General features: G+C 47.0%; 1 protein-coding gene across 1 annotated transcript; it reads right to left on the bottom strand.

Annotated features, from left to right (window-relative positions):
• Window positions 1–1,393: 1,393 nt before the first annotated feature.
• LOC137457679 (scaffold attachment factor B1-like) lies at window positions 1,394–20,573 on the bottom strand. Its single transcript, XM_068169505.1, has 21 exons — window positions 20,198–20,573; window positions 18,812–18,899; window positions 17,064–17,128; window positions 16,767–16,973; window positions 16,214–16,276; window positions 15,594–15,621; window positions 14,119–14,617; window positions 13,578–13,627; window positions 12,974–13,074; window positions 10,598–10,747; window positions 10,438–10,514; window positions 9,169–9,302; window positions 8,497–8,588; window positions 7,707–7,813; window positions 6,735–7,028; window positions 6,346–6,483; window positions 5,825–5,867; window positions 4,560–4,681; window positions 3,449–3,558; window positions 3,267–3,318; window positions 1,394–1,836 (listed from the first exon to the last, which is right to left on the bottom strand). Exons 1-21 carry the CDS (start codon window positions 20,384–20,386, stop codon window positions 1,710–1,712), a joined length of 2,736 nt encoding a protein of 911 aa, XP_068025606.1. The 5' UTR covers window positions 20,387–20,573; the 3' UTR covers window positions 1,394–1,709.
• Window positions 20,574–20,749: the final 176 nt, after the last annotated feature.

Raw genomic sequence — 20,749 nt, 5'->3', positions numbered from 1 at the left:
AGATCCTTTCCAACCCAAACCATGCTCTGAATCTCTTCTTTTTCAGAGTTCTGTTGCACAGGACCTGCCCTGAGACAAGATGAAAAAAAAAACCCAGAGAAAATGATTCACCCTTTGCCCTCCAAGCTCCTTTTGCAGTGACAAGGTGTTCAGGCTTGGACAGCTGCAATACACCACCAGCCTCTCCTGCTGAAATCTCCTCCTGTGACAGCTGGAGTCACACTCCTTGAAGTGCATTTCTGGGAGCTGTGTGCTACTGGAAGTGCAAAGAAAAGAAACAACCTGGAAGGCACTTTGATGCTTGAAAGTGAAGTGACATGGGGGGGTTAGGTTTTTAAGGTAGAACCAAAGCAAAACATGGAACTGCTCTGGCTGGAAGAGACCTTTAAGATCTTCCAGTCCAACCCTTAGCCCAGCACTGCCAGGGCACCACCAAGCCATGGCACTCAGCACCGCATCTACAAGGCTCCGAAACCCCTCCAGGGATGGGGACTGCCCTGGGCAGCCTGGGCCAGGACTTGACAACCCTTTTAGGGAAGAAATTGTTCCTCATGTCCAACCTAAACCTCCCCTGGGGCACCTTGAGGCCTTTCCTCTTGTCCTATTGCTTGCTCCTTGGGAGAAGACACCAACCCTCACCTCACTGCAACCTCCTCTGAGGGAGTAAGGTCTCCACTGATCCTCCTTTTCTCCAGACTAAACAACTCCAGTTCCCTCAGCTGCTCCTCCCCAGCCCTGTTCTCCCTTCATCCTCAGCCTTGTTGCCTTTTTCTGGACCTGCTCCAGCACCTGAACATCCTTCCTGGAGAGAGAGGCCCAAAACTGAACCCAATATTCAAGGTGTGGCCTCAGCAGGGCCAAATACAGAAGGATAATCCCTGTCCCAGTCCAGCTGGCCACACCATTGCTAATCCAGGCCAGGATGCTGGTGGCCTTCTTGGCCACCTGGGCATACAGTGGCTCATCTTCAGCTGCTGCTATCACCCCCAGGTCCTTTTTTGCTGGGCAGTTTCCAGGCACTCTGCCCCAAGCCTGGAGCATCCATGGGGTTGCTGTGACCCAGGTGAAGGACCCAGCCCTTGGCCTTGTCGAACCTCAGCCCACCACTGGCCTTGGCTTGTTGGTCCATCCTGACCTGGTCCCTCTGTAGAGCTTCTCCACCCTGTAGCAGATGGAACCATCTCACTGCCTGTGTGGTGTGCAGTGTTGCACTGATGGCAGGAAGGAGCCACCTCAGAAGAGCCACTGCCTTGAGCAGTCCTTTCACACAGCAGCTCCCCCCTCTGGCAGCAGACTGGATCAGGACCCCGCTGCTTCCCGAGCAGCAGCCAAGCCTCGGCCACAGTGGAAGTGTGCAAATGGAAGCGTTCCAGGGGCACTGCTGAAACCAAGCCATTAACTGCCAGCTGGCTGGGCTGTTTTTTAATTGTATCTGGAAAATGGAATGCTTTCATTAACAAACAGGTTGGAGAGGAGGGGGGAGAACATGAACAACACATTACAAAAACGAATGAGTTCACGTCGGGGGCGAGGGACAGAGTGTGGCAGCAGCTTAAAAAAAACCCCAAACAACCCCAAAACAAAACAAAAACCCCCCCAAAGTAATAAAATTACACTTAAGAGTGGGCCCCTGAGTTACAGTGAAGGGTAACCCTGGGTGAAGAGAATTCGTTTTGGTTGCCACCTTGCATTAAAAAGTCACAGGACGCTCAGTAGCGGCGGTTGAACCGAGGGTCGTTCGGTCGGTTTGCTCTCTCCTGGCCAGCAAATCCTTCCTGCATTCCTCCTGCATGCATCATCTGACTTTGGTTGCCACTCTGCATGAAACCTCCACGCCTGCAAAGAAAGCCCCAGCATTAAAAGAAAGAGGATTCAGACCTTCTCCTCCCGCTCTGGGACGCCAGGTGATCTCGGGGACGGTTCCTGGCGTGGTGCAGGGAAGGGCAATGAGGCTGGGGAGGGGTCTGGGGCACTGCCCTGTGAGGAGAGGCTGAGGGAGCTGGGGTTGCTTAGCCTGGAGAAGAGGAGGCTCAGGGGAGACCTTCTTGCTCTCTACAACTCCCTGAAGGGAGGTTGTAGCCAGGTGGGGGTTGGTCTTTTCTCCCAGGCACCCAGCACCAGAACAAGAGGACACAGTCTCAAGCTGTGCCAGGGGAAGTTTAGGCTGGAGGTGAGGAGAAAGTTCTTCACAGCAAGAGAGATTGGCCCTTGGAATGTGCTGCCCAGGGAGGTGGTGGAGTCACCATCCCTGGAAGTGTTTAGGAAGAGACTGGATGAGGCACTTAGTGCCATGGTTTAGTTGTCAGGAGGTCTTAGGTATTGGGTAATAGGTTGGACTTGATGATCTCTGAGGTCTTTTCCAGCCTGGTTGATTCTATGATTCAAGCTTTCTGCATCGTTTTTCTGCACCACATAAAAGCCAAGGGGATTTTGTTACCATGAGGGCAGTGGAACACTGGAACAGGTTGTCCTGGGAGGTAGTTGAGGCCTCATCCTTGGAGATATTCAGGGTGAGGCTGCACAGGGCTCTGGGCAACCTGATCTATTGGAGGATCTCCCTGCTTACTGCAGAGGGGGTTGGACTGAATGACCTTTGGAGTCCCTTCCATCCCAAACCATTCCATGATTGTTTCATGACAAGTAACAAATCAGGTAGCTGCTGCTCCCATAAAATGTTTCTTTGGCTAATGAAAGTAGATGTCCCTCTACTCTGCCCTCATGAGGCTGCATCTGGAATATTGTGACCAGTTTGGGCCCCTCAGTTCAAGAAGGGCCTCAGGTAACTCCTTGAGAGTGCAGCACAGAGCTACAAAGCTGCTGAACACAGTGGAACATCTCCCTGCTGAGGCTGAGGGAGCTGGGGCTCTGGAGCTTGGAGGAGCCTGAGGGGTGACCACATTCATGTGTACAAAGATGTGCAGGACAGTGCTGGGAGGATGGAGGCAGGCTCTGCTCAGGGATGTCCAATGACAGGACAAGGGGCAAGGGGGGCAAGCTGGAGCAGAGGAAGTTCCACATGAACATAGGGAAAACCTCACTGTGAGGGTGACAGAGCCCTGGAGCAGGCTGCCCAGAGAGGTTATGGAGTCTCCTTCTGTGGAGACCTTCAAAATCTGCCTGGATGTGTTCCTGTGGGACCTGCCCTACGTGGCCCTTCTCTGGCAGTGAGGTTGGACTGGATGATCTTTTGAAGTCCTTTCCATCCCCTAACATTCTGTGATTCTCTTAAAAGGGAAACAAAGACTTAGCTGCTTTCAAGTCCTTACCCTGACATGCCTCCCCGGTGCATCACGTGGCCAGGTCTGCCTCTACCTCCACCTGAAACAATAACAACCCCAAAAAGGTTCAGCTGCACAGAAATGGTTTTACTTCATCTCTGAGGATAACAGTGCCTGCATTTCCTGCTTTCTGTGGCACAGCTAAGGAGCTGTTATGCAAGCAGCCCTACCTTGCCACCTCTCATGATCCCGTCCTATCATCCCATCCACGCTGCTCTGCCACGAACGATCCTGGTGGCCTTCAAACTTCCTGCCATGATCTCCCCAGTCTCGTCCATCTCTGCAATGAAATTCACACCTCCTCATGTCAGCCAGAGCGAGCAAAATAAGATTCAAAAGTCAAGGAATGCACTTGTTTCCCCCCCCCACTCCCCTTCAAAGGGCTGAGAGGGATGGTGCTGCCAACAGCTGGAAGCTGGGGAAGAACCATTATCATAGTATCAGTCAGGGTTGGAAGGGACCACAGGGATCATCTAGTTCCAACCCCCCTGCCATGGGCAGGGACACCCCACACTAGATCAGGCTGGCTAGAGCCTCATCCAGCCTGGTCTTAAAACACCTCCAGGGACCTTGCCAGTATCAAAGCTTTGATAGTAATGTTAGGTAAAATGAATTGAAAACATCACAGACAGAATGTTAGAGGATGGAAGGGACCTTGAAAGATCATCTAGTCCAACAAGAGGACACAGTCTCAAGCTGTGCCAGGGGAGGTTTGGGCTGGATGTTGGAAAGAAGTTCTTCCCAGCAAGAGGGATTGGCCATTGGAATGTGCTACCCAGGGAGGAGATGGAATCACCCTCACTGGAGGTGTTTAAGAGGAGACTGGATGAGGCACTTGGTGCTATGGTTTAGCTGATTAGATGTTGTTGGGTGATAGGTTGGACTCATGATCTCAAAGGTCTTTTCCAACCTGGTTAATTCTATTCTATTCTAACCTCCCCCCCTTGCCAGAGCAGGATGACCTCTACCAGATCACACTGGTATGCACCCAGGTGGGTCTGGATAATCTCCAGAGGGCTTTGAAGGCTTTCAGATGGGAAGTTATTAAAAAAAACCACAAAAATAAGGTTTAAAACCATCCCACCAAGCTGCATGCTTTGACCCACAAAGCAAGCTGAAAGAGCTTCCTATCTGTAATCCATCCAGAGAACAGACTCAGGGGTGAAAGTTGGGAAGAAAAAGAATCCTACTTCCAAACCCTGCATCCCCACTTCCACAAGAGAATGTACAAGAGAGAAAAAACCAACCAAACAAACACCACTTCCAGTGAAGCAGACTAACCTTGACTGGGGGGGGATCCCTCTGCTCTCACTCATTCTCCTGTCAGATCCATAGCTGCCCCAGCTCTCCCGAGAGTCTCGCGAGTGACGATCTGGTCCCCCGTGGCGCTCATCTGGGTAGTGCTGGAAGGCAAAGGACACTCAGAGGACTGCCTAAACCAGACCCCTATGTTGGTTGCACTCATTCAGCTGCACTGACTTCATCCCAGAATCGGTTAGGATAGGAGGGACCTCCTGAGATCATCTAGTCCAGCCCCCACGTTCAAGCACGCTCAGCCAGGGCAGGCTGTCCAGAACAGTCTCCCTTTGGGGTTTGAGTACCTTCACAGCTGGGAACTTCACAACTTCCCCAACCTATTCCAGTGTTGTGGTTTGGGTTTTGTTTTTTGCCTTGTTGCTTGGCTTTTTTTCCTTTGTCTTGGTTTTTGTTGTTTTGTTTGGGGCTGAGGTTTTCAGTTTGGGTTTTGGTGCTTGTTGTTTGGTCTTTAAAGCTGATTTGTTTTGTCTTCAGATGGAATTTCATGTTTCAGTCTCTGCTCATTGACTCTTGCCCTGTCAGTGGGCTCTAATGAATAGAGCCTGGCTCTATCTTCTCCATACTCTCCCCGCCATGAGGTATTAATACCTGTCCTGGTTTGAGGCCAGGCAGATTCTCTCTTGCCTCTCACTGGGGCAGAAAAATGAGACTCACACAAATGGATTGCAGAAGTGATGGAAAGTTTAAATGTAAAACACTCCCTGCTTTTCCAAGAGCTACAAGCATAGTGACAAACCCAAAGCATACAGAGTCCCTTACATCATACCCAGAAGTCTCCCAGCATTTCCCTTTCTCCCTACCTGAGGGTATACTCAAAACCCCCAGGGCTCTTTCTTGAAACACTCCCCCACCATTACCAGATAGGAAAGCATCTCTCAGGGGAGTAGAAAGAGAAGAAAGTGTGAGACCTTGCTGATAGATTTATAGGGAGCAGGACATTATGGGTATGAAATATGCTCTTTCCTGTGCCCACCCACTGGGCTGGACACTCAGGACACCAGAGGTGTATCTGGTGTGGCAGCACAGCAGGCACTTAGCCTAAACTGCCACAGTAAGATAAACTGAGCCTTCTCCAGGCTGAACAGGACCTTGAGCACCCTGGTTTAGAGGGAGGTGTCCCTGCCTATGGCAGGTGTGTTGGAACTAGATGATCTTTAAGGTCCCTCCCAACCCAAACCACTTCATGACTCTACAACAAGATGTTTCTGTAGCTTTATAAAGCAACTCACTTGTGCATCCCGATCTCCCATCATTGTCCTGGAGCCATCTCTCCTACAAACAGACAATTAAGATCAGATTGTGGCAGTAAAACATAGAGCAGCCTATAAAAATCCATCTGCAGAACAACACAGATGAAAAAAATCCTGCTTCCAAGCTCTTGCCACGGCACAAGCAGCTGGGATATATGGCAGCCACGACACATTTTGGATTCCTGGAGAACCCAGTTAGTCCTAAAGCATAAACAAGACTGTTTTGAAGATGCTAGGTGCCTACAATAGTATTTAGGAAGGTTTTAGGATGCTGCAGATGTGTGAAGCAACACTGCAAGCAGAACACTCTGAACAAGCCTGCCAGAAGGTTTAACTGCTGGCACAGCACAGGTTTCTTTGTGATTATATAGGATAAAGAGTCTACCAGGCCATGCTTATAAAATAAAGTGTAACCCAAACACACAAGGGCTGGTAAATGTAGCATTAAATACATTTTGGGCTGTTGTTTTGGGGCAGCAGAGTGGAGGTGAGACACCAACCTGTCTACTGAATGGTCCTGGTAACGGCCACGGTCCCTGTGGTCGAAGTCATGGAAGCGATCCTGGCGACTGAAGTCTGAGTGGTACCTGTCATTCATGGCCATGCGCTTTGCCTCTGGCCAGTATGGATCATCTCTCCTGAGGGAAAGAACGTGCCCATTTTAGTCAGGAGAATGCCCCTGGATATTGTTCTCTCCTTCCAAGCTACCAAGAAGGGTAATTAAGTCCCACAAGGGAGCTGAATAACCACAGGGAGGATAGTTTGACACAACGCAATCAACAGCTGCTGCTGACTGGAACCGGAGGGCGCACAGACAGCTTTTTATAGCCCAGGCTGGTGAGACAGAACCTGGCAGCAAGGTCTTCCATCGTGTCTTTGCTGCCTTTACCTGCCATCTATGTCATAAGGCCTCCTCATGGCAGAGCGCCGCTCCTGCTCGTAGCGCAGCTGCTCGTGCTGCCGCCGCAGCTCTTCCCTCTCGCGCTGGATGCGGTCCTGCTCTCTCCTCCTCTCGTGCTCGATGTGCATCCGTTCCCTCTCCAGCCTTTCCCTTTCCATCCTTTCCTGTTCAAGGCGTTGCCTTTCAATTTCCAGCCTCTCACGAGCAATCTCAAGCCTCTCCCTTTCTTCTCGCTCCCGGATGGTCTGCAGGTGCTGCTGCCTCTCCCGACGCTCCCGTGTGCTGTGGGAGCAGAAACAAACAGGCACAGCTCTGAGACTTCCACACACACAGGAGGTTCACAGGAAAAACATAAAGAGGTATTAAACATCAAACCCACAGCAACTGCAAACATCTATAGAGCAATTATTATAATGGGTGGCTGAGGGAACTGGGGTTCTTCAGCATGGAGGAAAGGAGGCTGAGAGGAGACCTTCTGGCTCCATACAACTCCCTGGAAGGAGGCTGGAGCCAGGTGGAAGTTGGTCTCTTCTCCCTGTGATCAGGTGATAGGAGGAGAGGAAATGGCCTGAAATTGTCAGGGGAGGGTTAGGTTGGAGATTAGGAAGAATTTCTTGGTACAGGGATTGGCACAGGCTGCCCAGGGAGGTGATGGAGTCCCCACGCCTGGAGATGCTCAAGAAACGTGTGGCCATGGCACTTGGGGTCATGGTTCGATGGCCATGGTGGTGCTGGGTTGAAGGTTCCACTGGACGACCTTCGAGGTCATTTCCAATCAAAACAGTTCTACGATTCGCTAATCCTGACCCACACACACCTAACAGACTCCAAGGACCAGCCAAACCCAACCCCTCTATTTCCCAGTAACTGTTACATTTCATTCTATTTGTGCTAGAGTAGTTAAAACAATAATCAATCAATCAATCAGCAACAAGTGAGTGGTGTCACTGCTGCTCTTACCGGCGCTGCTCTGCCTCCCTCATTTTCCGCTGCGCTTTGATCTTGTTGAAGGGCACAATCCCTTGCCGCTCCCTGCTCTCCGATTTGCGGTCTTGGCTCTTGCTGCTCTGTGTGCAGTAGTGAAGCAGAGACATTTAATGGAGTGCACTGACAAAGAGGGAGCTTTGTAAAAGGACAGCTAGCACAAACAGTGCTCTAAGCTCCATTTCCATTCACGGGGGTCGTGGCTCAAAGCTTAGCCCCCAGGTTTTTATTAAACACTCGGTCTGCTTTTCTTTACCCTTACACACCACATGGACACAGCAACCTGCCCACATTGGGGGAGGCATTTTCTACAGGGGCTTGAAGGGATGGGATGAGGGGTAATGGCTGAGCTGGAAGAGGGGAGATTCAGACTGGAGATTGGGAAGAAAAGGAGGCTGAGGGCAGACTTCCTGGCTCCCTACAACTTCCTGAAAGGAGGCTGGGGCCAGGTAGAAGTTGGTCTCTTCTCCCTAGGATCAAGTGACAGGATTGACAAGAAATGTCCTGAAGTTGTGTCAGGGGAGGGTTAGGCTGGAGATTAGGAAAGTTTCTTTGCTGCAAGAGTGGTCAGGGATTGGCACAGGCTGCCCAGGGAGGTGGTGGAGTCCCCAACCCTGGAGGTGTTCATGGCTATGGCACCTGGGGCCATGGTTTAGGGGCTGTGGTGGTGCTGGGTTGACAGCTGCACTTAATGATCTTGAAGTTCTTTTCCAACCAAACCAACTCTATGATTATTTAATGTTTCCCATGCAGAAGCATTACTTACTCTGTCTTTTGATGTAGTTGATGTTTTCACACTGATGACAGGTTCTCCTTTGGATTTATCCATTACTACTGTTCTCTCTGTTCCTTTACTTCCTGAATAAATCAGAGGTTGAAGGGAAAGAGATGGAAAAAAAAAGCCAAACAAACTACATAAGCTACAGCTCTCTGCTATGCCAGAAGTTATCTTCTCCAAAAATCACTTTTTTTCCTCCACATCTCTTTCAAGTATTTATCTTAAGCATGACCTAATGTCATAAACCCTCCCCTCTGGCCTGTTGATACCTTCTGGATTTCAAACTAAGAATCTGAAAGAGTTGTACAACATTGGGTTGTTTTAAAATGAAATTAAGTATCATCACAGCTTATCCATCCCCTCTGCTGCCTCCTTATCCTCCCATGGTGACTTCTGAACCACCTTCATGACAAAAATGCTCTCTCTGCTCCTCAGGTGGCATCTTGGTGCCATGTCTGGATAGCAGAGAACCTCCTCTGGGTGTGAATGCTGCACCCACAAGTGTTAAATGCCAGAAGGCAGAGCCACACAGGAGTCTGTGCACCTTGGTGCATGCAACAAAGGGTTGAAACTCAGCCCCTGCTCGTAGAATTCTACAACTGCCTACAATTAACACTCATGCTTTACCATGTCTTTATGGAAAAAGAAGAGCCAAATTACCTGACTTAGTTTTATGTTGATCTGATGAACCAAACTTCTCATCTTTATCTTTCTTTTCCTTTTCATCTTTATCTTCTGTCCTTTTAGAATCATCTTTTTGGTCAGATTTCTCATCTCTTTTAACACTGCCAGGTCTGTAGATAGATATAGATAAAGATTAGACTGATACAGAGTAGAAGCAAACAAAAGGAGCTTTCTAGCAACATAGGAACAAAGTAGAACTCTGTGGTCATTAAGACAGTCATTAAATTTCCTAAGATTTCCTTCCACAACTTCCTACCCCATAAAAGAAACCCATCAGATTATAGTGTGCAGCTGTCACAAAAACCTGGCTATGATTCCAGGTATCTCAACTGGAGGCAAATGGAAAAAATTCACCCACACCCTACACTTCATGCCCACCAAGTTCCTTGTACAACATGAGAATCAAAAAGTGCCAAGATGCACAACTTTTGCTGGGCAAACTAGATGAAAACAAGGCAAAAACTTCCCAGCAATAGGAGTTAGGCCTCAAGGTGATAATTAAAGCAAAGGACTTAGTGCCTTACTCATTCTCTGAAGTGTCTTTTTCAGCTACTTTCAGTACTGGTAAAGAGGACAGCACAGTGCTGAAGAGCAACACATTCTGGAAATGAGATTTTGGGCAACTTATCTTTAACTGTTTGTGTGACCACAGCCACCTGAGAAAGCTCTATTCCAATGAGAGCAAAATGTAAAGAAGGAACAGTGACACACTAATCAATATTCCATTTCTAGAGATTTATGCCATGAAAGCATTGTTTGGATTAGATGTTAGGAACAAGTTCTTTACCATGAGGGTAGTGGAACATTGAAACAGGTTGCCCAGGGAGGTGGTTTGGGCTCCAACCCTGGAGATACTAAAGGTGAGGCTCAACAGGGCTCTGGGCAACCTGATCTAGTTGAGGATGCCTTTGCTTACTGCAGAGGGGATTGGACTGGATGACCTTTGGAGGTCCACTCCAACCCAGGCCATTGTATGATCATAATCTGCTAAAACCCAAACAGAGCTAAATTAAAAGGTATGTTTTAAAATGCAACTTTCCAATGCCTACCTTTCAAAGCTCACCAACAGAGATTTGTTAAGACACTGAACACCAAGGGAAGCTTCTCTTGGGATAAGAGTCAGAAAGATGGACCTATGGCTTTTTGGTGCTTGCCACAGAAATTCTTACTGCTTTTTTCCTGACCAATCACCATACACTGAGAACCAGCAAAACATCTCTGGGCAGAGAATGTTCAGAACAGTACCTCTCACTGCCTGATTCTCTTTTTCCTTCATTCTCTTTTTTTTCACTTGGCTTCTTCCCAGCAGGTTCACTTTTTGCCTGAAAATGATTTTGCACATCATCAGCTGAGAACGTGCCTTGACCTCTTGTCCAGTGTGATGGTGATGGGGATCAGCACTCACCTTTTCTACTGAAATGATTTTCCCATGTAACTCTGTTTTGTGGAGGTGAATTATGCACTTTGTAGCTTCCTCTGCTGTAGACATCGTGACAAAGCCGTAACAGCGAGCGCCAGGGCTGCGAGCGTTGGTGACCACTTTGGCACCTACCACCTTCCCAAAACAAAGAGAGGTTACTGTAACAGCTGCCTGCCAGGTAACAGCAACAAGGATGAGCTCCATTCTTACTCTGTTTTATTCCTGTCCATAATCATTCAGGAAAGCTTCCATTTTTAATAGATTAGCAAATCTCAGAGGGCGGGGGCATCTCCCCTGTGGGGACAGCCTGGGAGAGTTGGGGCTGTTCAGCCTGAGGAGAAGGCTCCAGGGAGACCTTGGATCAGCTTTCCAGTATCTCAAGGGGCTACAGGAGATCTGGGGACAGACTTTTGGCAAGGGCCAGAATGAGGGGCAGTGGCCTTGAGCTGGGAGAGGGGAGATTGAGACTGGAGATTAGGAAGAAATTCTTTATAGAGTGTGGGTGGGGAGACACTGGAACAGGTTGCCCAGGGAAGTCGTGGATGACCCCTCCCTGGAAATGTTTAAAGCCAGGTTGGATGAGGCATAGAGCAAGCTGGGCTGGTGGGAGGTGTCCCTGCCCATGGCAGGGGGGTTGGAACTTAATGATCTTTAAGGTTCCTTCCAACCCAAATCATTGTATGATTCTATGAAATACAAAGGGAACATTGCTTGGAGGTAATCCCCTCACCCATGCAAGGCTGCAAAAGATGGGAGGCAAAGACTGAAATCTGTTCTGAAGAAATCCCATTCAAATTAATTTTTTTCAAAGGCTAATTTTGCATCAAGAACATCATTTTGCTCAAATATTAGAAGCCTAGTAACAATTTGTAAGCCAATTTCCCCCATGTGCCAATGCTAGCTCAGTTGCCAAGTCCCACCTGTCCTCAGGAAAAAACCTTTCCCTGTCACTGCTAAAGGCAGACACCATTTTAGCTACCATCTTATTGAAGAAACAGGAAGTTTCCCCCCAGAAGTGTATGAAAAAACCCACAGAAATCACTTCTGTTCTCTAAATGCTGCTTACTTATGTTCATACCTTCCACACAGCTCAGTTTGTATTACAGAAATCAATTGCATTTCACAGAGCTGTCAGTATTTTCAAGCACAACTGAATAAAGCACATACTTCTGAGCACTTTATTTACTGCAGATGTACATTTATGTCTAGGAAGCTTTGCCCCTGCTAATACTCCAAAGAAAAGAACAGTAATTTTAACTCCAATGACTAAACATTACCATGGCAGCTAAGTAGAGGCAAAGACAAGGTTGGCTGCTGTCTAGTTTTTAACTACATTTAAAACTGTGTGAGCTCTATGATCAATGTTCCAGGTTACCAGAAGGAATTCTGCCCAAGGAAGGAAAATAATTGCATTTTTATGAGGAGGAACATTAAAAAGGTTTTAGTGAGCTTGTCTGAAACTCTGGAGACTAAAGCCTGTTGCACTTAAGCCATTTTTGGAGCTGTTATAAAGTCACATTTAAGTTCCAGAGTATTTTCATTAAACATTCAACAGCAGATTGCCAGCACATAACACTTCTCTTTCATTACAATCTGCTGACAGTCATCTTTAAACAGGCTTCAAAGGGCTGACATAAATCCTTACTGATGTCTCTGACATCAATCTTCTATTAAATTGGCTTTTTCAGTTTCCCAGTTGACAGGGAATTTGTCTGTCATTAAGAACAACTGCAGGAATCTCCCTCACTCAAAACTCACCCAGCCCTCAAATCTACCAAAATGAGAGCTTCTTACAGGAATTGCCAAGCCTAGGCAAAAACTCAAGCTTTGGGTACCAAGGCAATTCCTTAAGATATTCTAAGGGTCATTTGGAGGGTGTGTCTGCATGGGTGGCTGCAGATGGTGACAGGTTAACTTCACCTGTGCCTTGAAGCTGCTAGCTAGGAGCCAGCTCCCATGCAGCTGTGTGGGATTCATGTTTGCTGAGCCTGCAATAATTATGTTTCAGCACCTGTTGCTTGTTTCACTCAGTCCTAAAGGATGTCTTTGATAAGCAATGTTAAATTCACTGCTCACTGTCATTTTCCAAGGGGTGAAGATACTCAACCTACAAATATTTTCCTTTTCTGTGCTGTAAACAGCCATTGGTTGTTTCAAATAAATGGATAATAAATGGAATCTTGTATTTGTTTGGAAGTGAGGCACAGAACACAAAGCAAGCAGTCAGTCAGTGTGCACTTCAATTTTTCCCTTGGTATCCCACAATGATTTTTGTATGTTGTCTCCTTTCACTGATATTTTTAATGACAGGACCATAGTAAGCCTTAAAAAACCCTTAAGCCAAGCCAAGCCAACGCTTACCTTCCCATATTTGCTAAAAAGGTTCTTCAAATCTGTAGCTCTTGTAGTGGAAGCCAATCCACTCACCCAAAAGTTTCTACCAGAACCACTGGCAGCGTGACCTAAAGGAGGAAAACAAATAAAACCAACATACCCCTTTTCAACAGCCACTTCTGAATCAAAAAGGAGCAATTCCACAACTGGTTTGTAATGAGAGAGAAAATGAAATGCAACCCAGAAAGTGAGGAGAAACTTCTTTGCTGTGAGGGTGCTGGAGCCCTGGAGCAGGCAGCCCAGAGAGGTTGTGGAGTCTCCTTCTCTGAAGACTTCCAAGCCCCATTTGGATGTGTTCCTGTGTGGCCTGCCCTGGGTGATCCTGCTTTGGCAGGGGAGTTGCACCTGATCTCCAGAGGCTCCTTTCCAACCCTTAACACTCTGTGACTCCTCTATTTACTCCTCTGAATGAGTAGTTACTACAACTGCCTCATGTAAAGGTTAGATTTGACCCCAAAACACTTCAAAAATCATTGGCACATCCACAACACAGTCTCCAAACCCCTAAAACCCTCAAACCAAACAACCCAAAGCAATCAGGAAGGCTTTTTTTGTTGGCACAGGAACATACCTTTCTCATCCTTTGAGATTATCTTTGCATCTCTGTCCTCCTCACCAGGGCTAAAGACAAAACAACACATTATTCAAGTCATAAAGCAAAGGGACTGACTAGAAATTCTTGACAAAAAGCTAAAATCAAATACCTACCAGCAAATACCTTGCAACTGAAAGCACACCTTTGTATACTCAATTTAAGACATCTGACAAGAAATAACCAAGTCAGATTCTTAAACAGCTTTCCATTAGGAAGATGTTTACGAGTAAGAGGAATTTAAGGAGGAAAACCAAACAAAACAACCCAACCTGTGAAGGTTGAGGAAGGAAAGGAAAAGAATCAAACCCTTTATGTTTTTAGAAACAAAATATAGATAGATAGATAAGATATTAAACAAAATTATATATCTGCACATGGAGAATTAAAACAGGCTCTTTAGGAATAGGCTACAATTTCATCAGTCTCGGTGGCCAATTGAAGGAAACACCTTATTTGCATCACTTAAGGACCAATGAAAAACAGATAGCATCTGGGCGATAACGGAGAAAAAACAAACCTCTTTTTCTGATCACCGCCCTCACTGGCTGAGGACTCTTTAGTAGCAGGGGATTCCTCAGAATTAGCTTTGTCTTCTGGTCTCTTGCCATCTTCTTTGCTAGCTTTGCCTTCGGGACCTGCGCCTTTGGCCGCTGTTTCCCCACTAGAGGCTTCCGGGCCTTGGGAGCGTTTGCTACTCTGATCGCTTAGGGTCTCTACCACTAAAGAGTCAGAGTCCAGCTTCTCTTCCTCTATTGTCTGTTCACTTGTCTCCCCTTTTGCTACAACTAAACGCTTTGCTTCCTTCCTTGCCATAGCTTGTGCCGATTTGCTGTCCATATCTAAAGCATCTTCCTCCACCTGAGCGGCAGCAAGAGCGTCCTCTTCCTCCGCTAGCCTCTTGCCTGGCACCACGTTACTGGCTTCCTGGGCGTGTGGCCGCTCCGCCTCGGAAGGCTCTTCGTTAAGTACTTCAGATTTACAAGTTTCCCCCAAAATGTCGAGTATTTTCTCATTTTCTACGGATTTAACAGGAATAGAATGGCACAAGATTTAATCACCAGGGAAATACAGCAATCACAAATGTGGAACTGGCATGGCTGCCACACTAACACCAAGAGAACTGCTAAGCTACACAGAGATTGGAAAACCCTAGGTGTACACAGCATTACAAGTGCTACGCTAACTGCCGCCTCACAAGCTACCACACCAGCCCTACCATGTTAACAGGGAAGAAAAATGCCCCCACAGACTTAACAGAAAAAAAAACCTTCTGGCTCATCCTTCATATTCTTCAGGAAATCGTTCAGCTCTGTTTCTTCTCTAGTTAGCTTCCAGAGTCCGAGATGCTTAACTGAGTGTATCAAGGCACTGAGGGTTCAATTTTAAATTTCTCTGAATTTCTTTTAGCAGACAGTCCAACATGAGACCTGGGCATCTTCTGATGGTGCATGAGTGTGTTTGCAGTCCAGAAATTGGAAAGTATCTGTATGAAATTTCCATGAAGAAACTCTCTTCTTTCTTCTGTATCCAAGTAACTAAGCTTTACATCTTAATCACCTACAATCTCTTTTTCCTCTTTACTGCTTTCACTGCTCTCTACTTAGTAACAGAGTTAAGGTGTGTGATATCACAAGATCTGTTTACAAGCAGAATCTTTAGCTTAAACTGTGATTAACTTCTCTAAATCCATTTAAAAGAGGGTGTTTGGTTTTTTTTTGTGTGTGTGGTTTTTTTTTTAAACCATTTCATTGCACTGGAAATATTTCAAAGCTGACAAGCATCACACTTCACAGATCTGGGGATATGATTGGGTTTCCAATCTCTATGACCCTGCATGATCTGGGTTGTCCATCATAAAAATAATGTAAATTAGGCTTGTTGCCTGGGTTTGGTTTGTGGGTGGTTTTTTTTGTTTTGTTTTGTTTCTTTTAATAGTTAATGGTTTAAAAAGTATTAGTTGAATAGACAGGAATATGTTTTCTTTAACAGTACCTGGCTCCAGGTGCAGCTTCTCCGTTTTCTGTTTGGGGAAAATAAAGAGAGGATGAGGATGTTGGAGAATGCATTTTGTAACACAGGCTAATAGCAACCCCTCCCCCAGTCCCAAGGCTGAAAAAGCTACACAAATCCTCCTGCTACATGTAGCACTTTTCCCCCACCACCAGCCAGGGGAAGTCAGTATTTTATACAGGGAAAATTTCCAGCACATTAAAGCCAAATCAAAGGATCAGCCACAACGTGGTTCTGACCTCCCTCCAACATGGAATGGTAAAGAGATCAATAAAGTATCTTTGTGTACCACTTCAGCTGCAGAATGAAAACCAAGAACAGCTACTGCTTGTGATAATCAGCAGGAAAAAGAAGAAAGCAACAGTGCAAGACTCTGGTTTTGTTTGTCACAGAAGTGGAGAGAGTCTTTAGGATGACTGAAAAGCAGGGGAAAAGCCACCAGGGATTTTCATTTGACAGGTTGCATTCATTCCAAGCAAGAGCACACATCATGGCTTCTGTTACAGTTCTACATTGTGGTCATGTGGGGTTATTTTTCAGTATGGCCACAGAGTGAATACTGACAAAGCCAACCTCAAATGCAGCTATGTTTTTCTGTTTACCTTCATTTCAATTAAATTGGGAGAAGAGGCATCTAAATTGTTTTCAATTTCATCATAATCTTCCTGAAAGAGTAAAAAGAAAATGGAATTATATAGCATTTCTTACAAGAAGTAATATCAGAGTGTGGAGCAATACTGCTGAATTTGATTCTCCAGAGCAGTAAACCAATCAAAGTTTCCAGTATTTGACACATCTCAATTCTTACTTCAAATTGTGAGCCAAGAATGAGGAGCAAGATCTGAATATTCCTGTTGATTAAAAAGCTTTCTCCAGTTGCCTTTTATTTTAATTTCCACATGACAATGTCTAGTTCAAAGAAGTTCTTTACTGTGAGGGTGGTGGAATGTTGGAACAGGTTGCCCAGAGAAGTTGTGGAAGCCCCATCCCTGGAGGCATTCAAGGTCAGGCTTGATGGGACTGAGCAACCTGATCTCGTTGGAGATGTCCCTGCTTACTGCAGGGGGGTTGGACTAGATGATGCCTAAAGGACCTTTCCAACCCAGTGCATTCTGTGATGTGATTCTAAATACCCTCTGCAAGACCTCTACTCACCTCATTTTCTGTTAGCTGGTCTGGAAGTTCTTTCATTTCTGCTTCAATGTTGTCTTTACTCTCAGACAGAGAATCAAGAATATTATCAGTACTATAGTCTTCTCCACAGTCTACTGCACTGCCATTATCTATCTCAGCTTCATCTAACACACTAATGTCCATCATGTCAATATCCTGCAAGGTATCCAGACTTGTTTCAATATCCTCCTACAGGGAATAAAGAAAGGAGTGGATGTGTATTTATTGTGGGTTAAATGATGGACATTCTTAGTAACAGCAATCATGATTTTCACTTACCTGCCCATCTCTAGAGTTTTCCTCTAGTCCATTGTCTTCAAGACCTTCCTCTTCTGATTTTCTCCCTAAAAGCAGCATCACTTCAGTGAGATACAGCACTGAATTTCCTAACATGGCTTCTGTCTGCTGAATCATCTATTCCACACTGAGTTTGTTTCAACAAATAATCCTCAAGACCTCAGTTCAGAAGTCCAGGTCTGTCTTGATATAATGGGAGGACAACTTGCCACTCAGTGAACAGCATGAGCATGAACTAAAAGTAGCACAACTAACAGTTTCCAACAGCTGCAATCCTCTCATTCCACAACACTTCAACACCAAAAAAAACCCATGACTATCCAGGAAGGTTTCTATCTAAAAGAAACATCCTATCACTGCTACAAGAACCCCTCCATACCATTTAAATAATTAAACTGATTTAGAATCAGTCCTAATTTTTAAGATCTTGGGAGAGAGATCACATCTAGGCACACATGCCACCAGCAATCTTGGGTTGCTATTCAAAACCAACTGTTCTTCCTCTGTTTGTACCACTTTATCTTGAAGGAAGCAGTAAGCTTCAGAAAGGACCTTTTTAAGAACTGGCTATGGGCAATTCAAACAGACCACATGTAATTGGTGTATTTAGTTGAGTATTTCTGAAGCAAACAGTCAAATCACTGATGAGCTTATTTCAGAGCAGGTTGTTTCCAAAGTAACAATCAGAAAACTGTGACACTAACAAAAGCTGTTTGAGCAACAAAAGGTTCCAATTATTCCCTCTGCAATTTTTCACATCTAAAAATGCACCTCAGTGGTGAGAGAGGTTCAAGGGCTTCTAGGAAAAGAAAAAGGACAATGTGTAGAGGTACAGCAAGGAAATCAGTACCCAGGGTGTTGTGGAGCCACCTTAGTGTACATTAGCAGAGCTTTCAGCAGGAGCTTATGGTGTAGCTGCTTGCTCAGTGCCTGACAATTCTACACTCATGGTCATATCTCTAATCAGCCCTAGTTAGGCCACATTTGGAGCACTCTGTACAGTTCTGGGCTCCCCAGTTGAAGGACAGGGAACTACTGGAGAGAGTTCAATTGGGAGCTATGAGGATGATGAAGGGACAGGAGCATCTCTCTTATGAGGAAAGACTACTGAGAGATCTGGGGCTGCTTAGTCTGAAGAACAGTAGGCTGAGAAGGGACCTTACCCATGCCTACAAATACCTGCAGGGTGACTGTAAGGAGAATGAAGTCAATCTCTTTTCAGTGATACCCAGTGGCAGGACACAGAGCAATGGATGTAAACTCAAACACAGGAAATTCCATCTTAAGTTGAGAAAAATGTACTATGAGGGTGCCAGAGCCCTGGAGCAGGCTGCCCAGAGAGGTTGTGGATCTCCAGCGAGGTTGTGGATCTCCAGAGATCTTCAAGATCCGCCTGGAAGCATTTCTGTGTGACCTGTCCTAAGAGGTCCTGCTTTGCAGGGGGGCTGGACTCAATCTCTGGAGGTGACTTTCCACCTCTACCATTTATAGCAATTGATAGTCTCATGCATAGCTTTCAGGACTTCCTAATGTAAGCATGGTTAGGTATCATATCACCACCTGAACTTGTTCTTACTCACTAAGAGAGTTTACTATCTTCAGTAAAAGGAAAAAAAATGGCACTTGTTTATTTATTCATGTTTGTTTTAATGAAACAGAAACAACCAGCATTGTATACCAAGTTCTAGCTATACAGAAACAAAGGAACTGTATTTGTCCAGACATCATACCTTTGCTATTTCTTTTGGGTGTTCTCTTGTTGGTCAATTCTGAGGCCACAGGAATTTCGTCAGGATCTCCTCCTTCATCCTCAATGGCCTATCAGAGACAGCAGTATGACATCTCTTGCATTGTTTGTGGGTGTGCATTTGTACTGGTTTTGAACGGGACAGAGTTCAATCTCTTCACAGTAGCTAGTGTGGAGCTGTGCTTTGAATTTGTGCTGAGAAGCAACACAGGGATGTTTTAGTTACTGCTGAGCAGCACTAGCAGTGTGAAGTTGCTCCTCAGCACTGATCAGGGTGTACAATGAGCCTGGGATGAGGCAGCTAGGACAGCCGACCTCAGCTGACCTAAGGGATATTCCAGACCATATTATATCATGCTCAGAAAGGGTGAGGGTGGAAGCTGGGTGGGGCTGCCACTAATGGGGATTGGCTTGCATTGGTTGGTTGACAGCAAGCAATTGTTTTCTTTTACATAGCTTTCTTCTTTTCCTCCTTTCTCACCTTTTCTGTTGCTGTTTCCCTTCCAGTTTTGAAAACCATTGTCTATCTCAATCCACCAGTCTTCTCTTACTTTTAACCTTCTAATTTTCTCCCTCATCCTGCTGGGGGAGGAGGGGGGGAGCAAGCAGCCACGTGGCTCTTTGCTGCCCAATAGTGACAAACCACGACAGCATTTTTAAGGATGTGTCAGACGGCAACATCGGTGTCTCACCCCAGCTCAGGTCATGCAGCCACAGCAGCTGTTGCAGGCACTGAACAGCACGGTGTTCAAACACAACCCCGCAGCTAAATCAAGCTGCCACTGAGGGACAAAGCTCCCCTCAGCTGTGAAGGTTAAGGCTCACTACTCGGCAGACAGGCATTTTAGCTGGGAGTCTGGGAAAACACTGACTGAACTGAAAAAGATGGAGTCAGGGGCAGTGTGTAAGAGGTACTGGAGAGGGGAGAGTACATGTATGACGGGAGAGTACATGTATGACGGGAGAGTACATGTATGACGGGAGAGTACATGTATGACGGGAGAAGGGGAGAGAACGTCGCGAAAGGCTGCCCCTACGTGGGAAAGCCCAGGAGGAGATCAGAGCAGAACCGGCACAGGTTCGGGGCGGCTGCAAAAAGCGACATCACTGTAGGGCCTGCTGGCGGTCCTCGCAAGGACAACAGCTACACAGCAGTGCGAGGAGGGGGACACGCCGCCGCCAAGCAGTCCCCGCGGCTCGCCGTAAACAGCGCAGGGAGGCGGTGGCACCGCCGCCCACCCCGCGCTCCCCTCAGCGCCTCCCTCGCACAGCGGCCTGCGAGCGCCAGCGCGCATGCGCCACCCGCCACGGGCCGCGGACAAAGGACCCGGATGATGCCTCCCCCTCCCCCGCCGGACCAGCGCTTCACCTTCCTCAGCCGCTCCATGAGAATGCTCTTGTTGCCGCCGCTGTCTAGGCTACGACGTTTGAGCTCAGCCCGGAGGTCGATGACTCGCAGCTCGCTCAACCGGCGGGTTTCGGGTTCTGAGCCGAGAGCTGCGGCCCCACCAAGGGATGTGACGTCCCCCAGGCCGGCCGCTGATTGACTCTCCGCCATCAAGGCCCCTTCAATATTCCGTCTCAAGCCCGAACACACAGGAGAATACGAAACAACCGAGTAGCTAACCTTGCGATCACAGCACAAAATGGTGGGGAGGCCAAGACGCGCCGAGGGGAGGGGGGAAAAGCCCTCTCCGCGCAGGCTCGCAGACAAGGGCGACGGCAAGAAAAGGGAGGGGGAAGGCGCGGCCTGGAGGCAAACGTAACTGACAGCTCTTGCGCAGGCGTAGGCGGCACCGACCGCCTCTGTGGGGTCCTGCAGGACTCTCGCGCGTGCGTCCCAGGGCTGAAGCAGACTGCGGTTGCTCTGGTCCCGCGGTGCGAATGCGCGCCCGCAGCGAGAGCGGGGATTGGTCAATTC

Source organism: Melanerpes formicivorus, unplaced genomic scaffold (genome assembly GCF_026170545.1).
Source record: "Melanerpes formicivorus ecotype bairdi unplaced genomic scaffold, bMelFor1.0.p_v2 SCAF_187, whole genome shotgun sequence".
In the NCBI taxonomy this organism is placed as follows: Eukaryota; Metazoa; Chordata; class Aves; order Piciformes; family Picidae; genus Melanerpes; species Melanerpes formicivorus.
The sequence above is the reverse complement of the archived record's forward strand: the minus strand, read 5'-3'. Positions and strand labels throughout refer to the sequence as shown.